General features: G+C 41.8%; 1 protein-coding gene across 3 annotated transcripts in view; it reads left to right on the top strand.

Annotated features, from left to right (window-relative positions):
• Window positions 1-21,694, top strand: part of myocd (myocardin) — a 114,595-nt gene that overhangs the window by 45,782 nt on the left and 47,119 nt on the right. For 2 of the 3 annotated variants that reach the window (XM_037080511.1, XM_037080513.1), the window contains exon 3: window positions 12,448-12,669. The exons of the other annotated variant lie outside the window; for it this stretch is intronic. In XM_037080511.1, coding sequence (XP_036936406.1) covers window positions 12,504-12,669 — 166 coding nt within the window. In that variant the 5' untranslated portion in view covers window positions 12,448-12,503. The remainder of the gene's footprint in view (window positions 1-12,447; window positions 12,670-21,694) is intronic. 3 annotated transcript variants of the gene reach the window in all.

Below are 21,694 nucleotides of genomic sequence, written 5' to 3'. Positions count from 1 at the left end.
ATCAGGTCACAGGATAAAGACCAGCATAGTTTGTTAGGGGGCAGAGGTTTTCAGGACGAGGGACCGCAAGCCTTTTATTAATAACGGAGCCTTGACTCGACTGTTGAAATGTGTCTTCTATTCCAGCCTGGATCAGGCATATTTTACATGGTGACACATGGCAGGACAAACGCGAGGTAAACACACAGTAGCCTCTTCGCTTGCAGCCTGACAAACAAAGCCTCTATTAATTGTCAACATAGTTTTTTTTTTTTTTTTTTTTTTTTTGGGACAGGACACTAAAGGAAGCTGGGGAATGCATGGAAATGCTTGAATGGAAAGTGGCAGAGTGGATTCCAGGGAGGTCTGCGGCTGTTTTGCTGCTGATGGGTATGGTGCGTTAAAGCTTGTCACACAAAGCCCAGCAGAAGTACACTCTCTGTAAACTTTCCGGGAGCTTTTTAAACACAGAGAGTGCCAGCCTACCCAACCAGAGACGGAGCGGGAGGCACAGCCAAAATGTCACAGCACACACTCGGAGTCCGCAACCATGGTTGTGTTAGATTATACGGGTCCTTTGTATTTATATTACCGTATGTATTTAGATTACATGGCTTCTTTGTATTGAGCAAGTTAAACACACAGGCCATTATTCATGATGCCAGCAGGGAGCCTGTTCAGCAGCACAGAGGCTGCCGGGCCAGTGAGCGGTGATGTCAGATGGGTTACTGCAGGATAGGACTTCTGTGAGAGTCACTAGCTCACAAACACCGTCTGTGTGCAGTGTTAGTGAGTTAACCTAAAACCCAGAAGCAGGTTGCCATTTTTTGCAATGTTTCCTCAACTGCAGTTTCCAATGCTTGCAATAAGGTGTTTTTCGCTGCTTTTATTTGATAGGACACCCTCGAATGACTAGGATGAGGGAGAGAGAGAGTGAGAGGGGATGAATATCAGCAAAAGACCACAGGTTGGATTTGATTGGTGGTCCGCTGCAGTGAGGACACAGTCTCTGCACATAGGGCCCGTTCTCTATCAAGTTACCAGAACGCCCCACGAACAACAAAAATGTTCTGCAACATGATATATAAATACAATGCAATAGTGAATGTAAAAGCATTTAAATGTCCTGAAAAACGTACTTGCTTAGTGTCTAAATGAGACCACAAAGGTTGTCGTGACATTAAATGTCATCACAGTGAACATGGAGACTCATCTGCTCGCAGGTTTGTTCATTAACAGGCCAACTTAAGTTGTGAACTATTCTTACTCTAACTTAACTACTTGTAGATGGATCAATTGATAGTAAAGTGTGTGTAGCCTAGCAGTGGTGACAGAATCATGCGACCGCGATGTAGTGACTTTACAGCCTAACATTAGCAGTTTCCCCCTGGCAATTACATTTATGCTTAAAAATCATAAAAGTCGCATTCAGCGGTGCAAAATCTGTCAGTATCAAGTACTGTTCGAGTACTGTCCATTTTTAGTGCACTGCTGAAGTAGCAGTGGCGAGCCGTCAGCAGTCCTGTACCCTCCGCCAGTGTGAGGCTGCGACAGTTAGATGGTACATAAACTACATTCAGCACTTTTCAAGTCCACAAACTACTGAAAGTGCTTTACAACACATGACACGTTGACCGATTCACATACACATTCACACACACTGATACCAGAAGCTCAAGGTGCTCATCAGGAGTGATACAGCACTTAATATACAGTGCCCTGTGATATTTCCATGCACACACACACACTCACACTTCTGGAACAGCCATCAGGAGCAATTTGGGATTCAGGATCGTGCCCAAGGACTCTTCAACATGCAGCCGGAGCTGCCGATCGGACCGCTGACCCTCTCATTAGTGGACGACCTGCTCTACCTCCTGAGCTGCCCTGGCTGTGCATGAGAAATCATATCTCTTATACAATTAATATTTAAACATGAAGTAAATATTCATCCAAATTTCTCAAGGCTCAGGCAGCAGACGACTATTTTAATTAGGCGGTGTATTTTATTGATGTCGAGTTCCAGTGTAGTGGTGATAACTCTGGCACGTTGGAAATGATCAGTGTGTGGCCAGGAAAAGTCTTCATTTCCTTTAATGGTCCGCTGTGTTCCTGTGAGTTGGATCAGTTTTAGCCCTGTTCAGACGTGGTCATGGTCACTTCACCTCCTCGTGCTTGTATGTATTCTCGTAATTGTTCATCTCGTTGTTCTCTCTCCTCGACTTTCAGTTTGAGAAAGACAAGGAATGTGACGAATTCTGATCATTCTTTCCTTCAAGACGTTTTTTTTTTGTTTTTTTTTCATGGAGTCAGTGCAATGTTTAAACTTGCACACAGTTTGGTTGTAAATCGTCTCCCGACATGTGTGGTGATGACATGCAGCATGAGGCCTGATGCGCACGGGGTGAACACGGAGGTGCAAATCATGCACATTACACTGAGGCTGTGACAAAACATTTCAAACAGACCGGCTAACTCTCTGCATGTCTCTTGTTGTGTCTCGGTGAGCATGTGGCAATTCCAATATTGATATTTGGTACATTTCGACCTTTGACCTGCAGCTCAGCAGGATGCTGTAACATCTTTTGGCACCAGGGTGGGAGGGACACAGGAGGGAATCTGCTTAAGGCTCTTAATGTTGCAGTAATAGTCCCACGTCCACCACGTGCCACTGCTTTTGAAGTATTCGGTGAACTCTGACCACTGGGCAGGATCGGAACATGATAGATTCATAGAAAGCGTGTTTTTCATAACACTCTGGACACATCTGGTGAACCGTAAAATATTAACAGATCCTCTTCTCTGGACTATCTTAATCTCTCTTGGCATGTGGGACCAGACAGGACGCGACGCAAGCGCCTGCTGCTGCACACCATTCCAGTTCGCTCCTGTTAAATGTGCGTAAGTGGGCCTGGGACATCTTCCACTGTTTTCACTGTGAAAACTGTTGATGAAACGTCCGTGGCTCGATTCCTCGCGTGATTGATGTGGATAAAGGCCGTCAAGCTAAACAGTCTGAAGGAGGGGAATACTAGAAGCCCAGCTGCATTGACAAGAGGAGAAGCATGTCGGCCTGGCTGCAGCTCCTCACTTACCCTCTCATACTAATCACTAAATTCACACACTTACTGGTGCCATTTGACAGAAGTTTGGAAGATGTGTTGGAGCCACACTATTTTTTTTTTTTAGGTGAAAATAAACACAATTAACTGTCCGAGTCCCAAAGTAGCTCTGCAACAAATAAATATACATCACCAAACTGACATCCTGCACATATGCTGTGTTTGCACAAATGTGTTTCTGGTGTAGGATTTAAACAGTTCTTCACATGAAGAGAGCAAATGACATTAAACCATGAAGCTAAATGCAAAAAAGTTATGCTATGCAATACATCCAACCCAAATACAAATCACAATGTGTGTATTCCTCTGATGCCATGTGATGGGATGATTTCTGTGTAATTGCGTGCTTATAATATTCAGAATCTGGATCAGTTAACTTCAACTTTGACATGATTCTTACAGTCTGAAAGCTTTCCATTAGTTACTTTTATATGAAGAAATTGATTTGAAACTTAAAGTCAAAGTTTTTTGGGGTTTTTTTTACCTCACATTATGTGTTCAAGTCCAATAAATCAGTGGTTACTGATCGAAGGCCACAGATGTTCATTGCTGAACACAGCTGCTATAAAGCAAATGTGACAGTGAAGCAGTTCTCTCAGACTCTCAGCATGATATACAGTGATTTAAACTAATTGTTTCATGGTATCTCATTGGGCAAAAATTACATAACAGTATGTTTGGAGGAGCAATCTGTAGTTTTGGGGAAGAAATGTTAATGAGAGGAGAAAGATGTTCGTTGGCTGATATTTTTCCTGCTTAAACAAATTGAATAAAGAAACTCTTTGTTTTCATGTCTGAATAATAGAACTGACCCTCAAGGACAACACAAGTAATACTGTTTTACTTTGTTTATATGTGGCGGACCCTGTCACCTTTCTAGATTCAAACGGTATTCTGGGACCGCTGAGAACAGCTTGTTTATTCATTTATGGACAAAAGTTTGTATCATTACCTCATTAATATTGTAAGTATTAAAATTCTTGGATTGAATGTTTTCTTCAAAACTACATAGTGCCCCTTTAACCTTTGTCCTCGTCTTTGTGAATCAGATTAGCTATACCTGGTGTTTGATGCAGGGTTCCCTGTTGGATGAACCGATGGTAGATAAATTATGATAAGGGGCCCTCTCTTTTCAAATATCCTCAGTCTGCTACTGCACTTACATATTACAGTGTTATTCTGAGTCTTAAATATTCTATATATAGTCTGTCTGACACAGATGCAGTCAGACATGAATCTGATCACTTTGCTTGACTAGACTTGAGGCCGGACTTTGACTTTAGCACCAGTGAATGGTGACTACTCCACTTGGACTAAGTCAGTTCAACATTCGGTTCATTACAAAGGATGTTGTCACTGGAACACATCAATTCACTCATGATTCATTTTAAGATTATGAAATAAGACAAATAAGATCATTATTATAAGTGGATACAGTACATGTCTGAATGAATACTTGAGGCAAAATAAACACAAAGCAATGTTTTTCAAAAACTTTCAATCCAATTCATTGATAGATTACAGTTTAACATGAAAAAGCTGACCTGTGTCACAGATGTCTCAAAAGTGCATCTTAAATGTGTGAACCCAAACTGTGTTGGTGCAATAATGCGTCGCAGTTCTTACTTAGAGGTGACATGACGAATAAACACGACTATGCGAAACACTCATTTAGCAATATGCCACTTCAAACTATTCACACAGGCAGCAACACCAGTTTGCCATAGTATCTTTCAGACAGGTGGAGAGGTTGCAGCTGACCCTGAGCGCAGTCAGTCTGCATTTAAAGAGTCAGTCATCTAAAGTCATCTTTGTCATGTTGTCTCAATAATGTTGTGTCCTTTGTCATATAATACAGCGTGATGACAAACATAAACAATCAACAGGTCCGCCGTTCCCATGAGACAGCACGATCGGTTGACGCCTTAATTCGAGGTGCCCAGAAAAACTCTATCTTTCGCCGTGGAATAAACGCCTTCCATGTGCAATACTCATAAACTTCCAAAGGAAAGATAACGCCTCCAGTGTCTGAATGCCCTTAGGCCTGTGTTCAATTTAACTGAATTTCACACAAAGAAATACAAATTAATAATGTTAAATATTACCTCATGTTTATGTTAACATGCACCAAAAAGTCTTTTGTGTTACAATAAACAAGGCTATAAATAAGGGTGAGGAGAAGTGAGGGGTAAAAAGTAAATAAGCTCCGTTAGGCATATGGGGTTTTTTTTAGATTTTATTTTATTTTTTTAAATTTATTTATGAGATTTTCATCAGTTTAAAGCTTTCAAAATAAACAGATACATTTCTATCAAATAAAAAAAAGCAATGATGCCTCATTATTATGCCCCACGCATTATTATATTGCTACTGTTGTGCTTCTGTGGTGTAAAATGGAAATCCCTCCATCAATTTATTAAAACTGTTCTGAGCTGCGACAAAGACTTCTGCAAACTCATTCCTGCGCAATGGGCGACAAAAACAGTTACCGCAGCCCTCCTTTGTTTATTTGAAACACCTGACCTTTCAACTTTCTCCGACGCTCTATCTGCCATAATTTACAGCAGCTCTGTGTATGCATCAACTGTCACCCGCTGCTTTTAGGAGCCCTCTAGACTAAACCACATTGGTCATAAAATAGGTAAAAGTAACAAAAAATGTTGGGCTTGTTTAGTGCAGTTTCAGATGAATAATCCTAATTCTCCCATGTTCTATAATAAATCTTAGCTGAGGCTGAAAAGGTGCAGTGATAGCGTCCACTATATCATCTTCATGTCTTACCGTTTTTATTTACTTTCTTAGGAATTGCTGAGCAGCTGTTTTTTTTTTTGTTTTTTTTTTCACTTCCTCTTCACTGGTGTAGTCTATTTGAAGATACCTCAGTGAGTTCCTCCAGTTATTACCTACTTGAACTTTTCAGTTTGCACAGCAGTATAACGCCGTCATCGTTTATAAATCCCGTAAATGGGGGGCTGAAAAAAGGCCGCTGGGGTTTTTTGGAAAGTTCTTCAAAAGCCAGGCTCTGTGTTTACAGGTTGAGAAAGGGCTGGGCTCAGGGATGTGGAGCCTGCAGTCTTTTACAACGTTGTCTTGTCTGTCACTTGACAGTTGACTGCCGTACGGCTTAGCAAACAGTCCTGTTATATTTTCCATTTGAAAAATCCGAGGGGTCACCAGTGTGTCTGACTGTGTTGGCTGAAGCCAGATGGGGGTTTTCCTATAAACAAGTGTACAGGCAGTATTTATACAGACTGTGGCACCTGACGCCATAACACTCATGACACTCTGTTTAGTGGCCAAAGTTGCCATAAGTCACTTGAGAGAATTAAGTAAATATTTTCATTATGCTGCCATTGTTTATTATAGAATGGCAAAAGTTCTAAATCTTGCCAAATCCTCTGTTAAAAAAAATCATTTAATAACAACGTGTCCCAAGTGAAGCGCCATGTACATAACGCTGATTCCCAAGTCTATTTAGTTTCAAACAAATCCCGAAACACCACCTGTTTCAGCCGCAGTGTGAGTGAAGGCTCAGGTTAGAGCACAGCAATACACAAAGCATAGAGTCAGACTGTTGGCTGCTTCCTCCTATTTTCGCTGCATTCACAGGAGGATAAAAGCATACCTCTGGCCTGTTGAAAGGCACATTGTCTCCTTCAAATACAGTTTGTCACCCATCACGGATACAAGCTCGCATTCCACTCTGCTAAGTATTATCATGCCGCTGGATTAAAGCGGCGTGAGACATGAGGATGCACTGTGCAGTATGGGATGCGAAAAATTATTGGAGATTAGCATTTGGCCTGATAATGGTGTGAGGAAGAGTTCAGTCTTGGAGAAAAGCCCTTGAGATAAAAGCATTCCAGTAAAGAGTGTTGGTCAGTCAACGTTAAGGTGGAAGTCATAAACAAGTGGACCGGTGTTGTAGCTGCACTCTAGCTGAGCTGGAAACAGCCAATTATGGTGCTCCTATCAAAATGTGCAAAACAAATGTTATTAATCAGAGCTCACGAAGGAATTACCATAATGAGCTGAGCTCAGCTGGAGGATCCCCCATATTGATTGCAACAGAAATTCACAATCATCACTCGGAAATCCTGGACTAACCCCAACATAAATATCACAGGCCATGAAAGCCTCCCGTAGATTTGGCTCAGCTTCAGCTCGGCTGGTGGTCGCCTACGAGCCCCGGAGAGTGTAGAGAGAAGCGGGAAAGAGACAAAAGGAAAGAAAACATACCAGATGTGACCACTTGAAGGAATCAACCGATGAAGAGATTCTGCAAAGGCTAAACGTGTGACTCTGGCTTGTGATATATAAATCTAGAAATAGACGATGCGCTATAATTCAGCATGAAACACTGCAATCTGTGCTTTTATTCCAAGTTAAATAAAACAAAAGCTCGATTACAGTAAAGCTGCTCATGAATGCTAAAAGAAATTACTTAATGACATTGTTAGTGCCTGAGTATTCTATAATAGGAAGTAGACTAATAGTAGTGTTCATATCATTTAAAAGTAGCCTGCTTCCTGCATATTTTTCCAAACTATGTCAGTGAGATGAGACAACCTCAGTGCTGGATGGAGCCAGAAATACTTTTTGTCTGATTTTAGTCTATAATTCGTGTTTGCCTCCATCGTTCAGCAGCCCCACATTGTTAGTCTCTTAAGACACATTTTCCTTCAAAGCATCGGGAGATCCATCATGCTGCTACGCTGCGCTGCACTCGGAAAGTGGATATGCGCGGCTGTTCGAACACGTTAGCCTCAAAATGGACAACTAGCTTCTAAAAAAGGTAGCTAGTTAGCGTAATGTGTAAACACTGATGCCAGCTCAACTGTGCTTTTTTATTATACAGCTCCTAAGTCATGACAGTGCTGTATCTGTCCCACATGAATGGCAGGGGTGAGTTAGTTTCAGTGAGCTCTCTTTGTCTGGTTGTGAATGTGGCAAATGACCAGACGGTGAGAACTCATATCATGGAGTAATGTAAGGAGTGACCACGAAAGTCGCTGGTTCAATTTCCTGCTGAGCACCACCAGTGCATGGATGTGTGTGTGTGTGTGTGTGTGTGTGTGTGTGTGTGTGTGTGTGTGTGTGTGTGTGTGTGTGTGTGTGTGTGTGAATGGTAATGTGTAAAGCACTTTGAGCTGTAATTACACTGGAAACGCAATATGGAAAATGCAAGTCCATTTACCATCGCTGTACAAATAGAGTTGGGAAGTGGGAGGGGTCACTGGTTCCATAGGTGCTGTGCCATCTGAACTGACAGCTGTTACTGCTGGATATACAGTAGATAGATAGTTATCAACTGTTGCTAGCTAACAGTAACACCTACATTTATTTGAAAACTGTAGTCATGGCTTACTTAATGTTTCCAAATGTCTTGGTTTTCAATTTACTCGAGGTGTAAGTGGTCACAATTCTGTCACAACAATGACTCAAAATGCATAAGGCTCTGCTGGTACAGCCTGTAGTGCATTAATCAGTGAAACAGTCAACATACACTCAGGCATTCGTCACTTTTTTATGTAGGGGTGATAGAAAACTAAATGAATTAAAGGAATCTGCTTTCATGTTTAGAGGCTGCTTAAAATCTGTGTTGCATCATCATCTTCATCCAGTTCAACGCCCGCTCTCCAGTGCTGGATCACTGGGAATCTAGAATTTTCCCACACCTGATTTGAAAGAATGGAATGTGTCCTCTAGCTCCTGTGTCTCATTTGAACTTGTCATAATGTATAGTTATGTATGTATGTCTTCTTCTTCCTCGTCTTGTTTTGTTGCTTTTTCCTCTTCTTCTACTTTTGTTGTTTTTGGTGGATGGAAAACTTTGGAAATATCTTAGTTGCAATACTGCCACCTTATAGATTGAATGGTTATACTCTCATTCATCTCCCTATGGTCTCACTGTAGTTTGACAGTGAGATGTATTCTTTTTTATGTCTGCATGCCCCGAAACGTGGCATCTATGTCGATTGTAGGATGAATACATCTTTCAATAATATGCTCATCTACTTGAAACACAGGCCTCTCCTGGATTATGTAACAACCATAAGAAGTTTATGTTACGGCCACGACCACATTTTGTCTCTCAGTTGGCATGCCAAATGGTTCCAAATACTACAATACCCATAAGGCCCAGCTGCCAATGCTATGGGGAGAAAGACTCAGTGGTGCTAATTTCGAAGCGATGCATTGATGCAGTTGTTGTCCAAGTCCAAACAAACTCCAGAGACTGACACAGATTTCTTCAAGAATGAATTTTAACTTCAGCTCATCTTCAAACGAAATGATTAATGCTTGGTGACATATGGAGTTGGGAAACAGAGTTACAATGAAGACATTTTCATCACTGAAGTGTGACATCACACAGGCAAGTTCTGCGACCAATAACTTAGACACTGCCAGGTAATAAAGATTAACATCCGACCACGCTGAAGATATAGGAGGGGGTCATAAACATCCTAAGGAGAGTGATTGTGTACCCTTCCAGTCATTCCTTAATCCCCGAGTCATTAGGGAGAAGGGCAGAGGCATTTGGGCCGGCCGAGGCAATCGATAAGAGGACAACTGTTAAGTGGAACCTCCTATCAGCTCATCTTGATGGGGCTGCAAGTGCCACGTGTCTTTGCTCTCATTGTGTTGACACAGAGATATAGGCCACTATTCACTCAGTGCTGCCTCAGATAGGATCAGACTATAACCTGGTTCTTTTGAAGATGGCCTCGTTCCCCCCCACCCCCCTTTTTTTATCCACACTTTTCCCGTCAAGCCTTCAGCACATTGGCATTTTTCTTCAGTCCTTGTGTCATAAAACCAACAGATTCGCTGATAACTTCTCATAGCGTGAGCTAATATCAAACATTTAGCTGGACTACAGCATCATTGTTGTGTCTCTTTGCTTTGTAGGCAGGGTTTGCCTCTGCCTATCTCCACCTAATCCTGGTGGGAGCTGTCACTGGGGTATAAATCGGCAGAGTGGGCCCTATCTGTCTCTGGGTGGGCTCTGGGTGGGCTTTTAAGCCAGGCCCATCAGTTAAGGCTTCATTAAAGAGGTTTCCCCGATGCTCCGTGGAGGAGTCCCAGTCTCCTCCAGCCTTTTAACAGACTATGATTTACTGTAACTGTTGTCTTGTTTCTGGGGTAAATGCACGGGTTTGTTATTGTTTGCCCCCGCTGATGTTTATGTACAGTGTAGCGTGTTCCTTCAACCACACGACATGCTATCTGTGTGTCAAGATATGGCCTGAGGAGATGCAGTGTCTTCGGCGTTGCTTCCTAGAAGAGGCGAGTTAAATCCATGAAAACGACCCGGGCATCCTCGAGGGCTTTCAGGTGATAACACACCCACCGGCAGCCACATTGAAGGGCCTTGACAACACGAGCTGCAAACTGATGGTCGTTTCTAAATGTGCTCAGCTTTGTGGACACATATTAGTGACTGTGGCTGTCTTCTCTACTGGATTTTACCAAAGACTGCAAAGAAACATGAGAGTCACCCATGGATTTTTGATTTGGGTTGCCACCATCTTGGCAGTTAAGGGAAGCAGGCATTGCGAACGCGGGCAGGTACCCAGGTAGCCTGCTGAGTACGGGCCGCCTGTGGCCTACATGTGGCTGCCAGATTCAGCTGGGTCATGTTGGTGGATTGAAAATCATCTTCAGTTTGCAACACTTGGGTCATTTTTGGCAGGAAGAATCAACCCAATCTGGCAGATTCTTGTGTATCATTTATGGTGAGTCATCAGGATCATGCTGCTGTTGGGCTGTAACATTTTGGTTAGCTGGGAAGCGAGTGGAGAAGATGAAGGGGGGACAAGAAAGCAATTATTACTTTTTGCTCGAGTACCCCTTAGATGTCTCTGTCAGTTTTGCGCTGAGAAACGCTCTTTTTATAGTGGAAAGTTTATTGTTGCTTGAACCCCCGTCTCATTTGCATTAATTTCAGTTCAATCCAGCTGCAACACAGCACATGAGTCCTTCACGGACAGGGTCATTATAATACCTGTCAAAATATTTATTATTTGTCACTGAAAATGAGAACTTGCCGATTTAATCATGTTCAAAAACAGCTCATTAAGTGCCACTTTGTAAGATGTGGCCTAAAATTTAGTTTAAAACTGGCAAAGTTTAATGTTTTGAACCGAGTGAAGAAACAACAGTGCTGTGTCCACTGAAATTAGCATGCTAAGCAGCTAGCCTGTCCCGTCTCGTAATACCACTTTGGAGCTCTGTATTTTCAGCTGGGAGATGTAAAAGCAGCCAGTTCACTAATTAGTCTACAAACAACAAGTCGACAAATTAACCTCACAAAATGTACACAATCCCAATTTAACTTTAACTCTTTTACTGAAACTGAGGCGAGCTTGTTACCTCATCATGGATATTAACTCGATGAAACTCACCAAAAACAGTCTTGGTTCCAGTCATCTCTGGTTTGGGCCAAATAAACCCTCAATCTCAGTTCAGTCCCATTCTCATGGGGCATGTTTACTAAGAGTTGCCTGAGCCTGGTTGAGCCGAGCCCTGATGAAGCTGACTTAGCCTAACATGAACTCAAACCTTCCTGTCCACATGGACTCAGACTGAATGCTCGCCTGAGCCTACTGAGGGAGCCTTTAAAAAACATGCTATTTCTATAAGGTGTTACACATATATTTATGAGAGTTTTATTGTCCTGTAAGTATATGAGCAGTTCTCCAAACAGATCTTATTAAAGATAACAGTAATGTATGTTTGTGGTGCCCTATGGTGCGCTCCTCAGGAGTTGATGTAGTGTATGGAGCGTAGACAGGCTGCACAGAAGACTTGGCTTGTCTGGGATCTGAGTAAGAGGCTCATTTTTCAGATCGACACCTTGTGGGGGCTCTCTAAGCTACTGAATCCACAGAGTTGATGTGTTTAATATTTGTTCAGGAGGTAGGAAAGTCTGCTCTTTGTAAATTGTGTAAATTGATAAGTTGGCAGCGGCGGAGGATAGCGGCGGCCGACGGAGGGATGCATCTGGGAGGCTGAAAGTGGGCTTAAAGCTCTGTAAACAAACAGACGCACCCTGCAGTCCGCCTGAGCAGAGATGGACCTCCGAAAAGAAACAATACAAAATCTGGAACTCGCGCCGTATTCTGCACTAACACTAACATGGCTTCGCTCCAGCCCCCGGCACCACGGAGGATTTTTTTCAAACGCAAACATTCGAATGACTGTTTGCTGTGTCTTTCATGCTAGTTCAAACTCAATTAATGTTGGCTCTCAAACTGTTACAGCTGACTGAGGTGGTAGTCAGAGGAAAGTGCTCCCGCTCCGATGAATATGCTCAGTCTTTGTGTCTCGTTCTCTTTGAAAGGGGAGTTGAGGTGACCCGAGAAGCGATGTCATCCACTGGGGAGTGAAGTGTGGGCCATGCAGGCTGTGAAATGCTCTGAGGTTCGGGTCAATGGTCCAGAGGACGGACGGTGTCCTGGACACCTGCAGAGGGCCGCACGGGGTCATGGCGATGCTGGACAGCTGACGGAGAGGGAGAACCACGTATCAAAGAAGCAGCTGCCGTCAGCGGGGGGCCAGAGCGGTGAGCTCAGATCACATTTCTTTCTTTTTTTCTTTTTTTTTTGGTTTTAAATTCAAGCCTCAAGGGAGCTGACCATCACATGTAGCTGCGACGTCAGCCAGATGAAATGATCATCAGTTCAGTTCTTCAAACGCAGCCGGAGAGTTCATGTGTTAATCTTTGAAGACCTTGTGAACAACACTGTGTTTATCAAAGCAACTGAAAAGTGATAAAAGTGAGACGACACTCAGTAGCTCTGATGTGATTCGCTGAGCACTGATCATGTGATCGTACTCAGGCTCAGCTCCACTGTTACTGCTTCACAGGAGTTCATTTAAAGGTTCTTACTCTGAGCGAGGGGGTCACGCACACAAACCTCTCTGCTAAATTTAGAACAGCTTTAGTTGTTTTGCTTGACGGATATTTCTCTTTCTCTGTGTTTCTGCCTGCGCTCCCCTCAATGGTGTCCGGCGCATCACGTATCTGAGCTTTAATCACAGTTCAGCAAAGTTGGAAGCTGAATCTGGTGATTGTTGTGGGAAGATTGTCTAATGTTGTCAGACTGTCCTGCTGGAGCAAAGTTACAGTAACGCATTAAAAGTATGGTGACAGTTTTCGAAATATATTCAAACACAGTGCAAAGCGCTTAGAAAGCAGATTTTACTTTAAAGAATAAATTGTTAAGTTTGATCTTAAACTTCCAGCACAATGAGTTCATTGATCGTTCCCACTCAGACACAGCGCAACAACTCAACCGTTACAAGTAAAGCAAACAGACTGTGTATAATGAAAGCAGGGAAACAGTTTTTTTTTTTTTCTTTTTTTTTAGCCAAACAATTTAGTATTTGAATTATCCTTATCATCTTCTGTATTACATCTGACTGTTTTATTACCCCAGCCAAGGAATTCATGTGTTCAGCTGGGTCTGTTTGTTGGTTCGTCAGAAGGATTACACAAAAATTCTGAGCTAATTTTTAAATGCAAATTGTTTAGAGGGTGGGCTTCAGCTCTCTTGGTGCTGATCCCATATAAAGAGACAGATCCAGGAATTTTTTACTCTCTGTCTCTGACAATGTGAGGTAGCACTTTATCATATTATCATATCATTAGCATCAACGTTTTTTGACAGTTTCTGTTGATGATGTATGGATCTAAATAGTCAGATGTTTTTAGTTGCTTGGTATGTATGAGTGAGTACAATTTGATGTGGATCCTCGATCTGCTGAGATTAAATTATGGTTCAGCGGTTATGGGCGGTTTACATTTTAGTGGACTATCCAGCTTGATACTGGATGCGCTCTACTGAGTGCCATTCTAGTTGTGCTTATAGCATCAGAGAAGAAGTTTCCAGTGGTTACACTTAGTGCCAACCCTAACCCTGTATAATGAACAGGGCAAGTAGGTCTGAAAAAATAGATAACTACAGTACAAAAAACCAAATACAATATGTGGTCATTCAAGTCTACGGCTCAAATATTAGTACAGTCTGTAAATAAAGGGTTAAAAAGGGCAAAGGGTGCAGTTTGAAAATTGTAAAAAGGAGTATCGTTATATATAAAATATTTATATTTCAATTGTTGTGATTTTCATTTTAAGGTTTTCCCTGAAGCGAATACTCTGATATCTCAGTATCTTTGCATGTTATCAGTGAAAGTAATAGTCAACATATTTCCACTCGTACATCTAAGGAAAACAATCATCACACCTCAAGTTTATATGAACAATATTGTTTTATTATCTTTAGAAATAGTAGAAAATTGTTGTTGTTGTTGTTGTTTTTTAAACCAATAAGTCCAGCCAACATATATACAGTAGGTAAACAGGTACTGTAAGAATGCAAGTCACACGCCAGGCCAGGAGAGTCCCGGTGCCAGATAAAACAAGGTTGTTTGAACATTTTATTGAATCCATCTGATGATTAATCCATTCTGAAATATCTCCGCTTTTCAAGCTTCACAGCCCAAATCAGCCTGGCTTAAATGCCACTCGCATCACAGGGATGAAGGTGAAAGCATCCGAGGAATCCTGTGATTTAAATCGGTATTTTTAGACCGATGTATCCCCGCGGACTCTTAGAATAGTGAGAGCAACGCAGCGTTTCCCTCTGCACTCCTAGACCCTCCAAAGTTTTCCATGATGTCATGTGTGGTGGGGGAGTGAGAGTAATTGAAGAGGCAGATGAACATAAACTGGAATCTCCTCTAATTCAGCCATTCATTTAGTCGCCTCAGTCTCAGGATCAGCCTGTAGACGTCAGGGACACGGGAAACAAAACAAGTGAGGAGCCCAGACTGTGGCTCCTCGCGTTCCTGCCAAAGACCAGATGACAGACTCCAAACACAACTGAAAGATAAGACTGTTACTGACATACTGACCTTTTCCTCATGTACTGCTCAGGAACACAGTAGAAGAGCATTTCATCCCACCTGAATGATGCCAATTCTTCAGGCCAATGTTACATTTTTTAAGTTTAATCCCTAAATATTATTATGTATATTTGACGCTATCAATTTTTGGATAGGAAAAAAAAAATACAGGGCTGTTTTAAAGTTATTTGTTTGGTTGAGTTTGATATTTTTGAGAAAAAAAACAAGGCCCAGCCCTCTGATAATATTGGCTTTGGACCCTCCCTGTCACTTCTTTCTAAGTCAGGCTCCAGGGGTCCTTCCATTTATTTATTCATTTATTTTTCCAATAAAATATAATGTCACAAGGGAAGGGTAACAAAAGGACAAAAGTCCAACCTGAGATAATGTCAAACTGATTTGCTCTGAAAAGAGTTCAGACTCCTCTCCCTTCTGACTCCTCCTTCACCCTAATCATTTTTCACAGTCCATAATAAAGACTAATAAAGACATTAATAAGGACTTTTGGCAATGAGACCTTTGGTTATGACTAAGATATGTACTGAGCACATTTCACTGATAAAAAACCTTGTCTAAAAGAAAATGAACACAACTGACGAAACACAACAGTTATCCTGTAACCTGAACACCAAAAAAAAAAAAAAAAAAAACTTGGAGAGAAAAAAAAAATATTATGAAGTTGAGCAAAGAGAAATACAGGTACTGAAGGCTGTCTTCAGTATTGTTTAAACATAAACACATATTAAATAATTTCCCCATCTTTAGCTTTCATGTTGAGAAATCAAATTCATGAAATATATAAGTTGTACTGGATGTGGGTAAATGTTGGAGATGAACATGTTTGATGTATTTTTGTCAGTTCAAACAGCCCGTCACCAATGACTAATTTGTTCTATCCTTAAGCTCACTACACCAATTTATATGTAAGTTGTCGCTCCCGACTCGTCAAATACAGCAGCTCGGTCATTCGCCTCAAGTGTCAAACTATGACGCTCTACTTAAGGCTGCATGTCAAGTTACCAATAATATATTATATGCAGTGTCTGGTTAGACATAACAAACTATTCACAAATTATGATATGATGAATTTTGGACGGTTATTCACATTGTCCAGTGGGCTACTACTTGGTTACGTTGAGTAAAAGTTGAAACTTTGCGTTAAGATAACTGCGTTCAGCCCCGTAACTTACTTAACAAAAGTTACGTAATACTCAACACTCAAACACGACATGCGTGTGTCACTTCGGTAAAGTAAGTTACATCATTTACGTGCGTTGACTTACGCAACATAAAAACAAATCTCTTTTAATTCTTGATCACAACGGGGCTCATGAGATACTGTATGACCAGCAGAGGTATCAACTGCTTTGCTGCCAGCCTTCGAGGTAATTACAAACCCATAGAAAACTATAAAATATATAAGTGTGACTTGTAGCAGGATTAAACCACAGTAACTGTGAGTTAAGACTCAAATGAAACTTCTAAATGTCGGTTTTATCTGGTGACAAAGAGTTCAGTCTGCAGCATTCACTCAGGCTCAGTCTTGCTCCATCTTAGAGAATAAAGGATTTAAAGTCAGAGGCCGTACGTCAAATAAGTGGTGATCATTTTTGGAGGATCACAGGAGAAGAAATGTTAATGAGCAGAGGAAGATCTCACTTTTTCTGCCTAAACAAACTAAATGATCAAACTCTTATTGTTTCCCTGAGGGAATAAACTGAATAAACAATCTGACCTTAAAGGACAATACAATTTATACTGTTTTACTTTGTTTATGTGTGGCGGACCCTGCCACCTCTCTACATTCAAACAGTGTTGTGGGCCCTTACTTTCCCCTGAGAACAGCTTGTTTATTCACTTATGGACAGAATCTGAGTTTGTATTAATTTATTATTAGCGTAGTTACCATGGTCTGCCCTCTTGAAATGTGTGTGTGAGTCTTTGTGAGTGTGTGTCAGAGAGACAGATAAGGACTTTGGGACAGAACCAGTGGGTGAGTTCACACTGAGCTCAGAGGAGTTTCAGGCTCAGTTCTGCCAGAAGAGTAAACACTGAGAGCTGGTATCTCATCACAGTGATGTTTTCTCTCCGTGGTGCTTCTAATGAATCATGCTTTGTTTCAGTAGTCACCACAGTGATGTCACTTTGAAATAAACTGCCTCCAGCCACGGGCCTGAAATGTGCAAAGAGCTTAAGATTGGGATTCCGCTCACTAACACCTCTGCTGTGTTAGTATCTGGTGATAATGACAGTGCCCGTCTTCAGAATATGACTGTTAGAGCTTTGTAAGGGTCCACATGATGGCATCATTAACACAATTTTGCTATTAGAGGTGTTACTCTAACTGCTGCACGGTGCACCCACTTTTAAGGCCCGCTCCTTTGAAGTAATTTTTTTTTTTTCCACCTTTGCTTTCATATTTCCAAATTTCGTGTCGTGATTTAGACACAATAAAGAATTAATTTGAAAACAACTTCCAGTAAATGTTATCTTCATTTACCATCAGGCAGGAACTGAGAAGCAGAGAAGAAAGTAAACCACAGTGTATTTGTCCTTTTATCCTCCACTTACAAACACTCAACTGATTGATTTTCTTTAACGAACAGGTTGCAGAAAAACACGCAATCAGACTTCATTGGCCTCGCATCAGAGATGTTGATTGGGTAGCATTCCGGTTACTGAGTTGAAGGTGGCCCAACACCCACTGCAATTCTTAACTGGGTTAAACATGAAAACAGAAATTTACCTGATACAAATCTGGGCCAATGCGCCTTTCATTTAGTCAAACAAGAGAGGAGGAGAAGTCTGAGTGGGTACGAGTGTTGTTTGGCAGCCCAGGCCTCTCTAACACCTGCAGTAAATACAAGCCTTACTGCTCCAGTCTGGCTTTTCGTGCGGCACCTTTTTCCCTGCAAGCCAAGTGGATTCCACACTGATTTGATGGTGGCCGGAGTCGGGGAGATTACTCTCATCTGGAGGAGATTAGTCAGTGATGCTGATAGACATGATCAGCCCAACACTTCATCATTTCATGCAGTTTAACATCGGCCCTGCACAGCTTCGCTTGTTTACGTGCCCCTCAACTGACTGATTCATTTTCATCAGGGGAAATTAACTAAGCTTTCTGATTATACACAATCATGTATTGCGCAATCGCTTTAACTCCACGCCTGGGGTTAAAATTTGAACTTTTAGTTAGGTCGAAAAAAAAAAAAAAAGGTTTTAAATGAAGGTAATGAACAGATATTACTGCAGACATGATAAGAACAGTCTGCGCCGTAAGACAGAAATGTTTACCTTTCTGTCCTTGTTACAAAAGGCATTTTCTGCAGACCTGCCAGGCGTTCTATCTGAGCCCCGATCAGCACAAAAACACAACATCATAACAAAAACCTCGTTTTTTTGCATTAGGCAACAGGTGGAACGTGTGCCGGTGCATTTCTCCTGCTGTTGTTTTAAGCTCCTAATTCATCCGTGAAATTACTCACATGTTCATTCATCATCTGAGCGAGGGCCGAGAGAAACAGGCCCCCGAAACGAGAATCAGTTGATGGATAGAACATATCTGAGGGCAAATATTACCTCAGTCCACACGGGCAGTAAACAGATTTATTATTTACTAAACCAGTCTGTGTGACGTGATGAAAAAAACCCAAATGGGGGAACAAGAAATAATCGTGTGCATTCAAAAGGAAGGTCTGAAAAGTATGAACCCGTGGACTTGTGTTTGTAGTGCCGACCCAAGTTTGTAATTGGTTTCATATTTAGTTGTACTACGGTAAAACTTATTGAAAGGTATACCAGGGCTCTGTGAGCTCACACACATAAATAAATCTTGGTTACGTTTTTTGCAAAAATGCAGCGCACCTCCACATGCCAACTGCTCTGTTGACTGGATATTGATTGCTGATTCTTTTTTTTTTTTTTTTTTTTGTAAGCTTTGAAATATTCGCCTGCCTGGGCCAAGTGCTGTTCACCTATCTGGAATGTACAGTCAAAATTGCTTTGCAGCTAACATAAATACAGGCCACGGCTGTTGTAGTGCAGAGAGATGGCAGGCCCTTGTGTGGAGTGCAGGCAGCTCTTAGTCACGGGCTCTTCCAGTGAAGTAAAAGGTGGTCATGTTCGCTTTTATGTTGATAAATCTGCGAGTGAGTGTGTGTGTTCTGCTCCTGCCCTCGATCACTGACAAGTAATTAAGAATATGAGGTCACCATTGAAAACACATCGCTGTGTCCGTGACGCTCGGTGACAGACTGGCTGCTCGTTGGACACTCGCACCTCCCAGAGAGAACTGGAGCCCGACGTGATCATGCAAGATAGCTTGTAAACTTCAGGTTTGTTTTGTAACGGCGTTTTTCCCAGTGACAGTCTGATAACCTGTCACGTTGTTGTTCATTATGCCACGGACCATTACATGTGGTGTTGTCACGAGTCACATGCACCCGTCTCGCTTAAAGCTGCTATAATCGGTATCTTTACATTAACATTTGATCACACGCTGAATGTAAAACGGGGTCACTCATAGTAACAAACCCACAGACGACGCCCCTCTGACTGCGCAGTGTCCCTCGGCTCTATCGTGCATTATAGTGACTTTCAGCTAATTGTTTCGAGTCACTCTCACTCTCATTGTTGTTTTTGGCTCCAGCACGCAGCTGATTTTTGGGAACAAAGTTCAGTGCGTGCTATCTGCTGCACCAAACACCATACAGGGAAAAGTTAGCAACGGACTGTTCAACACAGTTGAGTTTAAGAGGTAGATATTTTCCTCAGAGGTTGGTAGAGACCAAAAACAGAGCTGAAATAGATGAGAATCGGACTTTCACTCCTGATGTGTCCACAAACACAACTCCACAAAAGTCCTAATTTGGCCCTCGATCTGCTGGATGAGTAATTAGACAAATGTTTGAAAGGTTATACTATGACAGTGTTGTGTTTATGGATGTTTCCCAAAAAAAAAAATCAGTAATTGCAACTGTAGCCTGATGTTTTGTTTACACCAGCGAATTCTCACATGATTTTGACCGGGGGATCATTTGTTCATGTTACTCAGGCAGGTATTTTTTCAGCCCAAACAGCTGGAACATCTCACTGTACTTTACTGAGCAGCGAGCGCAGCGCAGCGCATGCGGGTCTGTTTGAGTAGTTAACATGACACCTAAACATACAACAATGAAGGTCACCTCTAAAAACAGCAGCAGTGAAGATAAATCCACTTTTTTAATCCCAAACAGCGGTGGGTCAGAGCAGAATCTGATGTGACTCCAGGTGTTTACTCCTCCAGAATGACTGGCTCTGCAGCTACTCGCTAGTTATTCTGAATCAGCCAACAAGAACATGCTTAGGTAAATAAGCTCTGTTCACATACATAATAACTGAGCTCTTTTCATTTAGCTCAATTAGCTACCTAGCGTGTGCATAGGTAGCAAGGTGGCATATCAGCAGCAGCTTCAGTTTTATTAATGAATCACTGGTGCATTTCTTTATTGCAAGATATTTACTAATGTAATTATTTGATATTAAAAATGTTGGAGTTCCATATTTACACAGCAGAAAAACTGACTTTATATAAAGTCGTCGACTGACTCACGTTTGGACAGTTTTAGGAGGGGAATAGATGTTATTATGATTTCATGGCTTTTATTGTTATGAAAGGGATTTTCAGATTTGAAGCTACTGTCCACTGGAAACAAAAACTCAGCTGGGCAGCTATTAAACTTTCCGTGATTGTCGCTAATATGCGCTGTGGATATGAGCAAGGACAAATGTAATATAGAGGGAATTAAAGGACTTACCTCAGAAGCTTCCATTCCAAGATTTCATTATTCGTTACAGGCTTCATGAAGGCAGGCAATTAAAGGAGTGCCCTCCATCATCTGTCACCACAGATACCAGCTATATTTATTATAAAAGCTATAAAAGCTTCCCTGGAATTAATGTGGATACAGTTACACACACACACACACACACACACACACACACACACACACTGAAGGAGACAGGAGAAACAAAGTCCATACAGTTTATCATATGGACCATATCCTCAGAGGTATCAGTAATCAGTGCAGCACCACGTGATTTGGCACTCTCAAGTTAAGAACAACACTGACAGTGATCTAATCTGTGGTCCTCTGTAATAATTCATTCATCAGCTGTTAGTCAGAGAGATAAAGACCGTCTAGGATTATCTATCTCTCCAAAACTCCGGAAAAGATTAGGTCATTGCATCCACCGGGCTATTTTTAGCCCCCTTTAACGGTGGCATATTAAACAAAACGCTTAGAAATTCAATTAAGAAACCACTCGCCCACAATGACCTGAAAATAACCCAGAGTTATTCTAAAACAAAGGCTCTGCCGACCAGCCGCTGTGCCGCCTCACATGTGGTTTGGAAACAGGAGTGCTTAAAACCACAGATTCTTAGGGGCTGTGGAGATTAATGAAGGGTTTCTTTTTCCAGGTGTTGTATTGTGGATACAAGAGCTTTGGGCGGTGAATTTTTACCAAGGGGAGAAATCCTCACGGTAGAAATGAAAACAGTAACACAATATACAGCTCTGATCCGGCTCACGGCTCAGATGCAAGAGATGGAGCGCATTCCAGACCGGAGAGCAAAGGAAGCGAGAACAGACAGCTCCCGATCATTCTCTGATATCGATCACATGTGTGGCATTTAA

Source organism: Acanthopagrus latus, chromosome 20, assembly GCF_904848185.1.
Source record: "Acanthopagrus latus isolate v.2019 chromosome 20, fAcaLat1.1, whole genome shotgun sequence".
NCBI classification, from domain to species: Eukaryota; Metazoa; Chordata; class Actinopteri; order Spariformes; family Sparidae; genus Acanthopagrus; species Acanthopagrus latus.
This window is presented reverse-complemented; position numbering and strand designations above follow the sequence as displayed.